The sequence below is a fragment of the Rhincodon typus genome, chromosome 24 (genome assembly GCF_021869965.1).
Source record: "Rhincodon typus isolate 14 chromosome 24, sRhiTyp1.1, whole genome shotgun sequence".
Taxonomy (NCBI): domain Eukaryota; kingdom Metazoa; phylum Chordata; class Chondrichthyes; order Orectolobiformes; family Rhincodontidae; genus Rhincodon; species Rhincodon typus.
The window spans coordinates 7,857,956-7,874,191 of NC_063355.1; the positions used below are offsets into that span (position 1 = coordinate 7,857,956).

At 41.9% G+C, this 16,236-nt stretch overlaps 1 protein-coding gene across 1 annotated transcript in view; it reads right to left on the reverse strand.

The window, feature by feature from the left end:
* Positions 1-16,208, reverse strand: part of LOC109927702 (paxillin-like) — a 151,982-nt gene extending 135,774 nt beyond the window's left edge. The window contains exon 1 of the mRNA XM_020527694.2: positions 16,125-16,208. Within this exon, the coding sequence (XP_020383283.1) occupies positions 16,125-16,137 (13 nt within the window). The 5' untranslated portion in view covers positions 16,138-16,208. The remainder of the gene's footprint in view (positions 1-16,124) is intronic.
* Positions 16,209-16,236: the final 28 nt, after the last annotated feature.

A 16,236-nucleotide genomic window follows, 5' to 3' on the forward strand; every position in this document is an offset into this window, starting at 1 on the left:
GAGGGATAGAAGCTTAATAATGGCAATGCCCTGTGTATTAAACATAAATGGCAGAATTCATTAGTTCCCTTAAGTACACTTATGTAACAAAATATATCATAACAAATGATGTTTGATGCTACTGATATAAATATCAGTAACTGTCAAAAACATTTTCTTTATAAGTTAAAGAATCTTCAAGTTAATAGCAGCTGTATCTTCATAGACCAGACGAATGAAAGACTTCCTGTGTGCAATATCTATTGACAGCATGGAAAAAGGGTTTCCTAAGTACATGGGATAACAAGGTGTAGAGCTGGATGACCACAGCAGGCCAAGCAGCATCAGAGGAGCAGGAAGGCTGACGTTTCAGGCCTAGACTCTTCATGATTGGTAATATGCAGGATTTACACAATTGTTTGAACATAGCAACAAAGGTTGATACACTGATTGCGAGTAAGAATTTATCGAGCTGAATCGGAATGTCTTATGATGATATTACAGTAAATCTACCCTGGCAGCTATATAACAAATATCATTTATAAAAAATAATTCCTAAACTGGATTTTGCCTTGGAAATCCAGAATTATGAAACACGATGCATCCCACAATAAGATGTAGGTTGCTGACAATAACAAACTATAATACAGCTTCTCTCAGAGATTCTCTTCTGAAGTCCAATTTTGATTCACTTTAAAGGAATCCCCAGTAAGTATATCAACATATCGGATTTGATTCATTCATATTGATCCATCAACAATGGATGACACAAACTCCTTAAGCATAAAACATTGTATAGACTACAGGGAAAGTATTTTCATTTTCAATCATTAATTAGTCAGCTCCCAGGTTGATTGCAAATCCAAAGAATTCAAGGAAACACAAGAATCTTGTGCTCAGCTTCGAAGAACAAAATTCCTGTTTAATCTCAAGAAAGACTTAAAATCAACATGGTTTTAAAGGAATCAGTAATTTAGTTGTCTCACAATATTATACAATTTAACAACCGAAATGAGTTGAGTTTCAAAAATCAAGTTTCTAAATTTACGTAACTACATATTAAAAATCCAGCCCAATTCCCATTTCGTTTCAAGGGGAATAATTACATTTCAAGTTGCACAAATCACAACTGAAAACAGAGTGAACCATCCATTGTTACAATTTAAACTGTCCATAGATCTACACAAGAGCTTCCTGGCAAAAAAAAAACGTTTCTATCACAAAAATACCACATCTAACACTTGCTAAATGCAAATCCTCTGATCTAGGAGCAGCATTATTTCTGAGAAGCAACATCTTGGATTCTCTCTCACTCTCTCTCTCGCTCCCCCTCCCTGGTTGCTGCCAGACTTGCTGAGTTTCTCCAGCACTTTGTTTTTATTTCAGGATTACAGCATCCACAGTATTTTGCATTTATCAGCATCCTTTCCTTTCCTAGAATATACTCTCTAGCACTAATGCATTTAACAGGCATTTCCAGTTGTCTCTGAAATTTAAATTGAGGATGAAACTCCAACCATGGCAAGGATAGTGATTCACACCACCTGACATACTTTCCACCCTTTAACAAATTACTGGTCTGTATGTGACTCCAGACCCACAGCAGTGTGGTTCACTCTCAACTGCCCTCTGAAAATGCCTAGCAAGCCACTCAGCTGTATGAATCACTATTAAGTCTCAACAAAGAAATGAACCTGGATGGACCACAATTATCGACCTAGGCACCAGAAAAGGCAATAGCAGAAACAGTTCTGTTGGCCTCGTAAAGTCCTCCTTACTAACATCTGAGAGCTAGTGCCAAAATTAAAAGAGCTGTCTCACAGACTAGTCAAGCAAAAGCCTGACATAGTCATACTCACGGAATCATGCCTTGCAATGTCTCAGACACCACCATCACCATCCATAGATATGCCTTGTTCCACTGGCAGGACAGACCCAGGAGAGGTGCAAACATGGAGGTATACAGTCACGAGGGAGTTAGTCTGGGAGTCCTCAACATTGACTCCAAACTCCAAGAAGTTTCACATGTGATGGTATCAGTAACAGTGACCATCATGCAGTCCTTGTGGAGACAAGGCTGAACTTCACATTGAGAATACCCTCCATCATATTGTGTTGCACTATTGCTATGCTAAATGGGATAAACTTCAAACACATTTAGCAACTCAAGCCTGGGCATCCATGAGGCACTTTGGGTCATCAACAGCAGATTTGTACTCCAGCGCAATCTGCAACCTCATGGCCTGGCATATCCTCCCAAACAACCATTACCATTAAGCCAGGGGATCAACCCAGATTCAACGAAAAAGTGTAGGGGGGCATACCAGAAGCAGCACCAGGCATACCTCAAAATGAGGTGTCAACCTTGTGAAGCTACCAAACAGGAGTACTTGCATGCCAAACAGCATAAGCAGTAAGTGATAAACAGAGCTTAGCAATCCCACATTCAACAGCTCAGATCTAAACACTGCAGTGCTGCCACATCTAATTGTGAATGGTGGAAGACAATTAAACAACTGACCTGAAGACAGTGCTCCTCAAATATCCCATCCTTAATGCTGGAAGAGCCCAACACATCAGTGCAAAAGATAAGACAGCAATCTTCAGCCACAAATGCCAAGTGGATGATCCAACTCAGCCTCCTCAGTTGTCCCTAGCCTCACAGATACCAGTCTTCAGCCAATTCAATTCACTCCATGTGATATCAAAAAATGGTTGGAGGCCCTGACAACATTCAGGCAATAGTACAGAAGACTTGTACCCTAGAACTTGCTGCTCCCTGAGCCAGCCCTTCCATTACAGTTACAACACTGGCATCTATCTGACAATGTGGAAAATTGCCAAGATATGTCCTGTACACAATAAAGTTGGATAAATCCAGCCAGGCAATTACTGCCCCATCAGTCTACATTCGATCATTGGTAAAGTGATGGAAGGTGTGATCAACAGTGTTACCAAGCAGCACCTGCTCTGCAATAACCTGCTCAGTGACACCTAGTTTCGGTTCTGCCAGGGACACTCAGCTCCTGACCTCATTACAGCCTTGGTTCAAATATGGAGAAAAGAGCGGAATTCCTGAGGTAAGGTGAAAGCGACAGCACTTGACATCAAAGTCGTACTTGACCAAGAGTCAATGGGTATCAGAGGGCAAACACTCTGCTGGTTGGAGTCATATGTGTCACATGGAAGATGGTTGTGGTTGTTGGACGTCAGTCATCTTAGCTCCAGGACTTTTCTGCAAGAACTCCTCAGGGTAGTGTCCTAGGTCCAACAATCTTCGGCTGCTTCATCAATGACCTTCCCTCCATCATAAGGTCAGAAGTGGGGACGTTTGGTGATGATTGCACAATGTTCAGCACCATTCACAGCTCCTCAGATCCTGGAGCAATCTATGTTCAAATGTAACAAGATCTGAACAATATTCAGGCTTGGGATGCGCCCCACAAAGACCAGGTAACAACCATCACCAATAATAGATAATCTAACACCACCCCTTGATATTCAATGGCATTACCCTCATTGAATCTCCGACTATCATCATCCTTGGGGTTACTATTGACCAGAAACTCAACTGGAGTCACCAGATAAACCCACTGGCCACAAGAACAGGGCAGAAGCATGGAATACTGCAGCAAGTTACTTACCTCCTGACTCCACAAAGCCTGTCCATCATCAACAAGACACAAGTCAGTAATGTGATGGAATACTTCCCACTTGCTTGGGTGCGGCTCTAACAACATTGAAGAAGTTTGACACCACCCAAGACAAAGCAGCCGGCTTGATTGGTACCACATCCACAAGGTTAATTTGCTCATTCATGGGATTTGAGCATTATTGGCGAGGCAAGCATTTATTGCTCATCGGACAGTTCAGAGTCAACCGTATTGCTGTGGATCTGGAGTCACATATAGGCCAGACCAAGTAAGGATGGCACCTTCCTTTCCTAAAAGGACAGTGAACCAGATGGGTTTTTCCTGACAAATGGTAAAGATTTCACAGTCATTGTTAGACTGATAATTCTAGATTTTTATTGAATTCAAATTCTACCATCTTCTGTGGTGGGATTCAAACCTGGGTCCCCAGAACATTCCCTGGGCATCTGGATTAACATTCCAGCGATAATACCACTAGGCCATTACCTCACTCTAACCACCAACACTCAGTAGCAACAGTGTGTACTATCAAAAGATGCACAGCAGAAATTCATTCCTAATCCACAACCACATCCACATCCACCTAGAAAGGCAAGGGCAGCTGATACAAGGCAACTTGCAAGTTCCCCTCTAAGCCACTTATCGTCCTGACTTGGAAATACATCGTTGTTCCTTCACTGTCACTGGGATTGTTGGAATCCTGGAATTGTTGCACTAAGGGCACTGTGTATCAAATTACAGCATATGGACTGCAACAGTGCAAGAAGCAACCCACCTCCACCTTCTCAAGGGCAACTAGGGACAGGCAATAAATGTCAGCCAGCCAGCAATGCTCACATCCCATGAGTGATTAAAAAAACCAAAAGCTTCTAAAGGACAAGTTCAAAGCATTTTTCCTGTGCTTGTTCCACTTGAATAACCCTAGCATAAAGATAGCATTCCTCTCTCCCTTATAGCTGCACAATTCATGGAATGTAAACGTGATCATTGACCCTTTATGTGAGACTGAACTGAATAATTCCAGAAATACCAATAGGTTTATGTTCCTGCCTCAGTGGTTATGCAGATAACTAACCTTTTACATTCCAAAAGCTGTATTATCTCTCTTTTTGAAGATGCATGAATAAACCCTCACACATGGACAGCATACTTTGAATATTTTTGTAATAGCTTAGGGTCTCCAACCCAAAAGCTCTATGATGCTGACCATCAACAAGTGAAGCATCACACTTGATGTGGATGTCAAGTTGGTCAACAATCATCATTTTGACTTGTAGGACCATTAATACAAGCTTGATTACTTGCATGTTTTTTGTCAAGATTATGGTGACAGAGTCAAACATGTTCCTTAACCATGTATCAAATATTATCGCTGTGGGGGAAAACAGTTAAGGTGCAACAACCAAATTCAAGATTAGCAAGTTTGATCTTTCAGCACTATTATGTACTAAGCTGATCAATCTCAAGTGAGACAGCATTGGTGCACTATTGAGGAATTTACTGTTCTTGGACAAGGAAAAATTTTCAGGTTGCAGTTCAGTGGCCCCTTCCAGAAGTTCATCTGTGTGATTGGTAAGTGGCATCTTCTGGTAAATGCACATGTGCAGCTACCAGGGGGAGGACACCTCCCTTTAGAGGGCATCACAGTCAAGAAATTAGGAAAGAAGAGAAGCAAAGCTCAAATGGAAAGTAGGGGAAATTAAGGCTAGAGATTAGACAAGAGCGTTGTTCAGTTATTGATGGTATATGTTACAATACAAGTAATCCTAGGAAATAGGCATATGCGTTTAGGGCACAGATGGAGATTTTAAGTTGGATATCATAGCTATTAGAGAAATATGGCCTTAAGCTCAATATTGTGTGTTACTGAGTTTTCAGAAGGAAGAGAGGGGGGCATTTAAAAGGAGGAAAGGAGACACATTACTGGTTAAAGAAACAATCTCAACTACAAGGAGGGATACTATACTAGAAGAATCATCAAAGCAGGCCACGAGAAAGAATACAAAGGCAGTTGCATTGATAAAACTATGGAACAAATGTCTAAACAGTCAGAGTGAGGTAGAAGACCAAATATGTAGGCTAAAAAGTGCAGAAACACATCACTTGCAAGGGGGGATTTTAACTACCCTAACACTTGCACTGATTCTATCCTGGTTAAAGATGCAAAGATCATAGAATTATTAAAATCAAGAGCTTATTTTGCCAGTACACAACAAAGCCAAATAGAAGAAACATTCTGGGTTCAGGAAATTAAGCTGAACAAGAGGAACAGGTTCACTGGGGTGGAGGGAGAGGGAGACAGAGATTTTGGTAGTATTGATCATAATTCAGCTGAATTTAAACTACTTATAAAAAATGACAGATGGATTGAGAGTAAAAGTTTAAAATTGGAAAAAGTAAATTATACTAAGCTGAGGCAGAATTTGGCAAAGTGGACTGGAAACAGCAATTTGAAAGTAAATTAGTGTCAGAGCAGTGGGAAGTATTCAAGGAGGAGCTAGAAGGAGTTCAGATTGTACAAAACAGTGGAATCTCCAGACGTAGGCCGTGCATGATAAAGAGCATGCAAAGTAGGACAAGACAAAAGAAACAGCTTATTTCAGCCTCCGTGAATTCAAACTGTAGCAAGGATGTGAGTATAGAACATGCTGTTGTGAAATTAAAAAGGTAACAAGGCATTAAAAAATATTGAAAGTCTGCATTTGACATTCTCTGTTAGCTTTTTGTCATTTTAACTGTGTTAAGTTATTGGTGCCAAAAATCTAATAGGGCGTCATGAGCTTCATTTTAACATTGTTCACTGCAGTACCTCACCTGACCAAACTGATGAAACATCTCCTCTCAGAGTCAAGGTCACACCCAACTTTGACTTCAGTCTTTCCTTGCACTGCAATACTGCATGAAGTCTTCACCACAGCGACCCCACCCACAAGGATCCACAAGACCTCTGGACTATTGCCACGAGTCCCTGGGCAACCGACAACACCTATAGCATCATGGTAGCCTTCAGAGGGTGCCACTGTCCCAAGGCATGATAGAACAGACCCACGTCCAACAGGGCAACTGTCACCTTCGAGCCCAACACCAGCCCCTCCCCATCTCCCCTGGCAATTGGGGTGCCTGCCACAACTGAGCTCAACAGCCCTACCTCCTTCCACAGAACAGAGGCTGGAACAGCAGGAAGCCCACAGCAGACTACAGTCCGTAGGCAGTGGAACAGGCTACGATTCACTAGAAAGAAATGTGATAACTAAGGAAAGAACAGGGCCAATTAGAGATCAGGATAAGTCATTTGTCGCAGAGACAGAAGTCACTGACATGATTTTTATGAATACTTTGCACCTGTCTCTACACAAGTGAGGAGACAATGCAGATATTCTAGCTCAGGTGGAGAAAGGTGCTACATTTGATAATAAACGCATGGGGAGTGAGGAAATATTGAAGGGCTGTATCATCTTTGGAAGCATGAAAGCTGTGAAAGGTACTCCATGGTGTTTTAGTTATTGGAAAATTGGACAAAGTCTAAGGGCCAGAGCGAGCATCAGTGGTAAGAATCTACTCCTAACCCTCCCCCCACCCCTTTCACTGCAAAGAATCCAAGACTTCCCGTTGGCTGCTCTGGATATGCAGACTGGGTGGGTTAGCCATGGTAAATGCAGGGTTACTGGGACAGGGTGGAGGTTGGGTCTGGGTGGGATGCTCTTCTGAGAATTGGCACAGACTCAATGAGCCAAATGATCTCTTTCCACTCTATTCTATGAATGTTATGGACACGTTTCTGCACATTTACAATGACTCTCTGACACCATAACCAAATTTCCTTGGCTGAAAACAAATCAGAATATCTATAATCATTTGAGCGTAACAAATAAGCACCAGATAAAACCACCAACATTAACAAATCAAAGGAAAGGAAATGAAAATTCTATCATTTGACCAAAAAAGGAAATAATTATTCTAACTAAACAGAATGATGAACATAAGATTAAACCAGCACCTTTTTGCCTTTGTTAATAGAACAAAGCTATAAAGTACTATAGATGTACTGTAAAGACTGAAAAAATATGAAATATGAAACAGAGAAATTACAAAGGTGAAGACCCAGATCTGCAGCTTTACTCAGGACTGCAATGTTTTAAAAAATCTGTACAGAACTTGATTATTACTGGCAAGGAAGATGAGTTGTGAACCTTCTGTTTTGCATGATTAGGATAAAAGAAAGAATGCCAAATTTCAAATGATCACAACAATTTATATGACATGAGAAAGCTAACTACTGAGTCTCCAAATTCTGTGATTCAAAAATGTGCAAAGCTTGAACACATGCCTTTTGATTTCAGACAACAGGCCCTTGTATATGAACGTATGTTGCTATTAGCAAGCGTAAAAGAACAATGTTATAAGCTTGAACGATTATCTTAGACGTTGTTGGCACAACTGTTCGTGCACTCAGGATTGTGTTGTTCAATCTCAAAATCACATCTAACAGTAGATGTTTATTCAGTTTTGCATGTACAGGCTGGTTGAGTACAATTTGTACCCTACCTGTTATAACAACCAAAGGAATGTGCTTTTTGATTCGATCATCCAATAACTGGGACTTCGAGCCTATGTAGCTGGGATCATACTGGTGCTGAAACTCTCATACAACACTGGTCAATTGTACAGCATCGTTTTGGACTTGCGGTTGAATCCTGTTTGTGAAGGATACCACTCTTCTAGCCACTTCACAGTAACAGTGTGAGATGGTTTGCTTAGCCCGTTGTTCAATTTTTGAAATACCTGGTCTTTCCAGCATTATTTGGGGTAGATTGGGCACATTTGAAGTCTTTCTTTGGCCCATTTGTGAGTTTGCAGAATACACAGCAGAAAAGTGATCTGACCAGGACAGCCACTGTCTTGCAATCTATTTCTGCAACCAGCTTGCAACCAATTTGTAAGACTGTTTAGAAGACAAATCCTACAGCATGCAAATCACAACCCATATAGAACTAGAGAAGATACTTTGTGGACACAGTGATAGTGGATTTCTCAACTCGCATGTCGAGGAAAAGGAGCATGCTAAACTGCTCCATTTCAAAATGTGAGTGTGGGATACAGGGTATAAGGTGCACCTTTTTTGAATTACCTACAGCTGTAGGAGCCTATTGTTCCCTGTACTTTCACCATGGCAATGTCTTGGCTAATCAAAGTCAATGAGTAAATGAAATAACACTCTTCCTTCCTCTAATATCAATGGTCGTGCATCTTTGAAATTTGTCACTCATTTGCCCTGGCGAAGACTAAATGAAAAGTTTCAGAAACACATTCCTCCTTCTTAAAGTACTTCAAATAAAGCACAAATGAAGAATCAGGCAATTCTCTGTAGTCTGCTACACACCACACCAGGTAATAGTCCAACAGGTTTATGTGAAATCACATGCTTTCAGAGCACAGCCCCTTTGTGAGGTGAGGTGAGAGAGAAGAGCACACAGACACTGAATTTGTTTGCAGAGAGATCAAAAGATCATACACCAGATGTGAGTGGAGTGTTGAATAATAAGTCTCTGCTGGTAATCAAGAGTGTTAGATGATGAGGGTAAAGTGTCAACAGTTGAATAACAAGCAAAGGGATGACCTATAATCTGATTAAATGAGGCAGAGACACAATTGCAAAAAATTAAAAGGAAGGTGATGCTGGAGACAAACTAAATGGCTGCAATAACATGATAGGTGTAAGAGTCACATGCTGAGGATCTGACCAAAGTAATAAGTAATCCAAAACTATGCAAACTAATTAAGTTGGAGAGATCATAATTTATCACAATGATGCTCTCAAAACAGGATAGTAAGGAAGATTTTACAGATAAAGAGTAGTGCTACATGTAGTGCTACACGAAACCAAGATCACGATTGAGGCCGTCTTCATGGGTATAGAACTTGGCTATCAGTTTCTGCTCGACGATTCTGCATTGTTGTGTAACTAGAAGTCCGACTTGGAGGACGCTTACCTGAAGATCGGAGGCTGAATGTCGTTGACCACTGAAGTGTTCCCTGGCTGGGAGGGACCGTTCCTGTCTGACAATTGTCACGTGGTGTCCATTCATCCATTGCCATAGCATCTGCATGACGTCTCGCCAATATAATATGCCTTGAGGCATCCTTGCTTGCAGCGTATGAGGTAGACCAACATTGGCCAAATCACATGATTATCTGCCATGTACGTAGTAGGTGGTGTTCCCACTTGCGATGGTAGTATCCATGTCGATGATCTGTCATGTCTTGCAAAGATTGCCATGGCAGAGTTGTGGGGTGTTGTGGTCGATGTTGTCCTGAAGGCTGGATAGTTTGCTGCGAATGATGGTCTGTTTAAGCTTTGTCAGTTGTTTGAAGGCGTAGGAATGATCTTGGCTCATCAATGACATGTTGAAGGCAGCGAAGAGCATGGCATAGTCTCTCCAACTCCAGGGAAGTACTGGATAATGAAGGGCACTCTATCAGTCGTATCCTGTGTCTGTCTTCTAAGGAGGTTGTTGTGATTTTTCACTGTGGCACGTTGGAACTGGCAATCGATGAGTTGAGCATCATATCCAGTTCTTATGAGGGAACCCTTCAAAATCTTTAGGTGTCCTTTCCCTTCCTCCTCATCAGAGCAGATCCTGTGTATGTGCAGGGCTTGTCTGTAGGGGATGGCTTCCTTAATATGTTTAGGGTGGAAGCTAGAGAAGTGCAGCATCGTGAGGTTATCTGTGGGCTTGCAGTCAAGTGACATACTGAGGTGGATGGAGATGCGGTTTATCCAAGAATGACACTGATTCTGAAGAGTAGCCCATGGTAAGTCTGATGGTGGGATCAAACATGTTGATATCGCTATGTAGTTGTTTCAGTAATTCCTCGCCATGAGTCCAAAGGAAGAAAATGTCGTCAATGTATCTAGTGAATAGCGTTGGTCAGAAGTCCTGAGCAGCAAAGAAGTCTTGCTTAAACTTGTGCATGAAAATGGTGGTCCTCATGGCTGATCAGTGTGTCTGGATGAAGAATTGGCGGTCGAAGGTGAAAACATTGTGGTTGAGGATGAAGCAGATGAGTTTAGGATGGCATCTGGAAATTGGCAATTGTTGTTATTGAGTAATGAGGCTGTTGTAGCAATGCCATCATCATGGGGGATGCTGGTGTAGAGCTCCAAAACGTCCATTGTGACGAGGAACTTTCCTGGTTTGACTTGTCCATGGGTGTTGATTTTCTGTAAGAAATCTGTGTCAGCCGCAGCCGTGATCTTGGGTTCATGTCAGGCTACATGTGATCCCACCACACTGTTCAGGATCTGTAAAACATTCCTGGCTGTCCTGTTTTGACACCATCACCTTGATAAATTGTTATAATCTATCTACCTTAATTAGCTTGTACAGTTTTGGATTACTTATTATTTTGGTTAGACCTTCCACGTGATTCTTATACTTGTCATGTTATTCCAGTTGTTTAGTTTGTCTCCAGCACCACCTTATTTTTAATTATCTCTCTGCCTCATTTAATTAGAGTATAGGTCATCCCTTCACTTGTTATTCAGCTGTTGACACTTTAGTCACAACATTTGATACTGTTGGTCACCTGCAGAGACTTGTTTGACACTCCGCTCACATCAGCTGTATAATCTTTTGATCTCTCTGTCTATAAATTCAGTGTCTGTGTGCTCTTCTCTCTCATTTCACCTGACAATGGGACTGCGCCCCGAAAGGTTGTGATTTCAAATAAACCTGTTGGGCTATAACCTGGTGTTGTGTGACTTCTGACTTTGTCCACCCCAGTCCAACTTCAGCACCTCCACAACACACCTTGAATCAATTCTTAAGTACCCATACGAAAGGTCATTGAGCTTTCTCTCTCTACAAATGCTGCCAGGCCTACCAAATATTTCCGACACATTGTTTATTTCAAGTATTAATTACCGGAAACATGCTGAATGTCCACTCTCTTATAATCACAGAGCAGTAATAAACCTAATACTGAAATGGTTAAAGTGGGATTACAGAAAGCTGCAACCGCGGGGACAAAATGCTTGACAACACACAAACATATGCAGAGGAAAGAGAGTACTGGCAGATGTTTACTATCAAAATCCCTCACAGCACATCACCAAATTCCCAATTCCACTGACATAATTGCTAATGTATTTGAACCTCTAAAGCATTGATTTAATGACTTAGAAAGGTTGTTGAATAAACATTTAAGTTTAAATTCTTTTACAGATATCAAAGCAAGGCATCCCCAAAACGGGCCATGAAGCAATTCACAAACAGTGTTTCGAAAACATCATGATAATTAACTGGGTCAATCCTTCCATTACTTTGCTCTCTACATGAAGTGAACAAAAACCTTATGGACATCTGCACTGACTGAGTCCTGTAATACTAACAGTCACAAGCTCAGTAGGCTGATCGACAGTGCTAATGGCTGCCAATCTTTATTAATAAAGTTTCACTCTGGTGCACGAGCACAGATGAAATAGAACAGCTGTTATAATAGTGTGCTAGATCGGAGGTTCGATAGCAATGTGTAAAGCACATGATCTTTTCGCAGACCAGTGGTCTTTGTACTTCGGCTAGCCCTTCCTTATCTATGTTTATATGCACCACTGAGGCTCAGAGCTACATCCTGAGCTTTTCAGTGAAGTGAACTGATAGGCACCAGCAAAATACAAAAGGAAATTCAATGGAACCAGGAGCTAAAAGTAACAAATTACTGGCTTTTCAACCAAATCTTCCTGCACACTACAATCTACAGACAGCTGTCAGAAGCAACAATCTCTTCACTGACTAAGTGGTAACACTCTAACCTTGAAATCAGAAGCTTCAGACCTCACTCCATCAACTTGAGCACATAATATAGACAGTACAGTTCAACTGAATGTTCTCAGAAATGCTATCTTTTAAGCGAAACATTAAACCAAACTCAGGTGCCTTCTTGCTGGTGGAGATAAAATGGAACACCGATTTTGAGCCATGTTCTCTTTAATATTCATCCCTGATCTGGCCATTTATGTTCGTTTGCTTGGAGCTTACTATATGCAAACTCACTGCATCATTTTCCAGCATTACAACAGTGACTGCATTTCAAAAGTGCTTAATTTGCTGTAAACCTCTTCAGCACATGTGAGAAGTCAATCCAGGTAAATGGAATTGAAGCCCAAGATTAGCTTGGGTTTTAAAATGAAGCCCATGATCGTACTGAATGATCGATTCCTGAACTTATTTCTTGTATTCCCTGGCAGCAGCGAACAAGAGAGAGTCATACTGGACTCCATTAACTCAGCATCTATGTGGGAAGAGAAACTAAGTTTCCCCAGCATTCTCTGTTTTGTTTCAGATTTCCAACATCCACAGTATTTTGCTTTTAATAAGATGTACAACACCACTGCCAACTTCATAGAAGGGACTATATAAATGAGATTTCCTCCTTCTGCACTTTTCAATTTCTGATGATACTGAAGACCAATGAGCAGGAATAAAATTCTTCTGTACATTTCATCCAGAGTCAGCTAAAGGCTTGCCATCCTCAGGATCACTTTTTCTATTGATGTTTAAATGGGCTTACAGTCTTGACTCTGAAAGCTGGGTTAATAGAAGTGAACATTTCGTAGCACTGAGATAGTAGGAACTGCAGATGCTGGAAAATCTGAGACAACAAGGTGCAGAGCTGAATGAACACAGCAGGCCAAGCAGCATCATAGGAGCAGTAAGGCTGATGTTTCGGACCTAGACCCCATTTCGTAGCACTGCCCTTATAGTAAGTGTGAGTAAAAAGGTTTAAAATATGCCGATTGTCAGTCTCCAAATGTGTAACCAAGTAATCGACCACTTTGAGAGGGGAAGCATCACCCAAGCTCTTTCAGTTTGCTTTGGATCTCAAGTCATTCCTCTTTAAAATCATTTTCAACTGAACTTTACTTCTAATTCTCAGCATGTCTATATTTGCTTTTAATTGGGAATCCCCTAAATGTGCTCCTGTAAACTTTTCTCTCGAGCATCCAGTGAACAAGTGGAGCACAGAGTTCTCTGTAAAATTTAGAGAGCACTGCTCAATTTTAGCATGTTCCAATATAAAAACTATGGTCAGGAATCAAAAGCTATCTGTGTGGTCCTACTATCAGTAAGTACAGAGGTAAATGGAGAATAGTTACTAAGTGAACTAGCAAAGGAATAATCTTTTTGAGTGGAAAGGGGTCTATAACTGTCACTGCAAATGCTTCAGCTTTATACAGAATGGTATCCTTGGCACCCAGAAATCAATCTTCAGACTACGACATTTTGATTTCTGTTCCTCCTACTGAAGTCACAAAAGTAGATTGGTAGCAGAATGTTTCATAAATATTTTCAGCAACTCTTCCTGCGCACTGTACTGTGCAGTAAAAGCTCACTCAGCCTGTGTGCAACACTGCACAGAATGATCAATTCCACTGTTCAATACTAACAATTCAAAATTGTACTACTGATCACTGGCCTCAATGTACTGTCCTCCATCCCTTTCCTATTTATCTTATCCATTACATCGTAGCAGATTAGGCAGAAATATTAAAACAAATATACAGTACACCCTGATCCAGGTAGCAGTAAAATCCTAAACAAACACTGCCTTGCTGAAAGCAGAATTGAACACATTAAGGAATCTGCCAATGCCCTTTTTTTAAAATCCATACAGAGATTATGAAAAACAACACCAGTAGGCATGGATACTGGTTAAATTGCAAGGGCACATATTCTCAAAGCTGGAAATAGTTTTGCATAGTTTGAATTCTCTTTGAATTTGAAGTGATATTCCTCACAGATACCAAAGCAAGTTATTACACTTCACAATTCAAATAAAGATCAATTGAATTATTGTTTTCTGCAGTTCAAGTGGACAATTACTAAAGTGAATAATTATTTCAATCTCTATTTCTCATGATATATATACATATATATAATATATGTAGAGTCATAGAGGTGTACAGCATGGAAACAGACCCTTCGGTCCAACTCGTCCATGCTGACCAGATATCCTAAATTAATCTAGTCCCATTTGCCAGCCCATATCACTCTAAACCCTTCCTATTCATATACCCTACCAGATGCCATTTAAATTTTGTAATTGTACCAGCCTCCACCACTTCCTCTTGCAGCTCATTCCAGACACGCACCACCCTCTGCATGAAAAGTTGCCCCTTAAGTCTCTTCTAAATCTTGCCCCCTCACCTTAAACCAATGCGCTCTAGTTTTGTCACTAAAATTAAAAGTGTAAAATTAAATCTCTAGTCTCTATCATCCTATGAAGAATTAACATTGTTATTCCAGTGGACAAACAACCAAATCATTACTATGTCCCTATAGCATCATGAGCAACAGAACATACAAAACCAGTAGACAATCAACTTTATCGTTAGTCACCATATCCCACATGAAAGGCTAATGAGATAATACTTGCCCCATGTCCCCACAGATCCCTGGCACTTCATTTTCCATGCCTCACTCTTGACTACACATCCTTTTAATTTTCTCTTGCCATCATAGAGATTTAACACCTTAGCCTTTGTCCTCACTGTAAATATCCACATTCCTTACTTCCGGTGCCCTAAAGAACCCCACCCTTGCCCACTATACTGAAAAGATTCATGATTCCTGTTCTCTAATTCCCACAAACTACAGATAGCTATTCCCAAATCCTATCCCACATCCTATTCATATCTGGCCGATTCACCTGCTTATATCTTGCAGATTATCTTTGCCCATACCCCATACACCCTTGTGCTCATACCCCACGGATTCCACAAGTCATCAATGCCCATTCCCTGTAAACTTCGAACGCCCATACCTCACAAATGCCCTCTGCCCCATGCCATACACACCCCCAATATACATACCCCAAATTCCCTTTGCCCATATCCTATATACCCAAATGCCTGTACCGCAGATACACCTGCCTATATCGTGAATGTGCCTAGTGGTCATCTCTGGAGATCTCTTTGCCCATACCCTGTACAAGCCCAGCGCCTAAACCCTATAAACCATCTGCAGCTCACCCCTCAGAGACCATTATGCAGAGTTAACCAGAACCCCATTCACCATGACCTGGCGATGGCGGTGATTGAGAAAGTTTCTTGCTTGGATTCCGATCTCTCGGGACAAAAACAAATCGTTTTAGCTCCAGAGATCCCGAACAAACAGGAAACTTTCCAATCGGCTCTACAAACTTCCAGCGGCTCCGGCTCGGCCCGATGAGGGTAATGGAGGTTGTGAGGTGGGGGGGGGGGGGGGGGGGGGGGGGGGGGGGGGGGCGGGCAGATCGCCCTCTGTCTCTGCCTCAACCCCAGACCGCAACCGCACGCCGGCCTCGTCCTCTCCCGTGCCGCTGGGGCCGGGAGCCGGCCTGGCCAAACACTGCCAGCCCGGGCTAACGCTCCGGCCTGGCCCGCTGCCGGTAGCCGGACTGGGGAGAGAGGGAGGAGAGCTTTCCCGCTTCGTTGCCGCCGGCCTCACTTACCGAGGTCATCCATGTTCCAACTGCCGAGACACAGCTCCCGCTGCTGCTGAGCCCGGCGCGGTCTGACTGGCAGCAAGCGCGCAGGAAGGGTGGGCGGGGGGGGGGGGGGGGG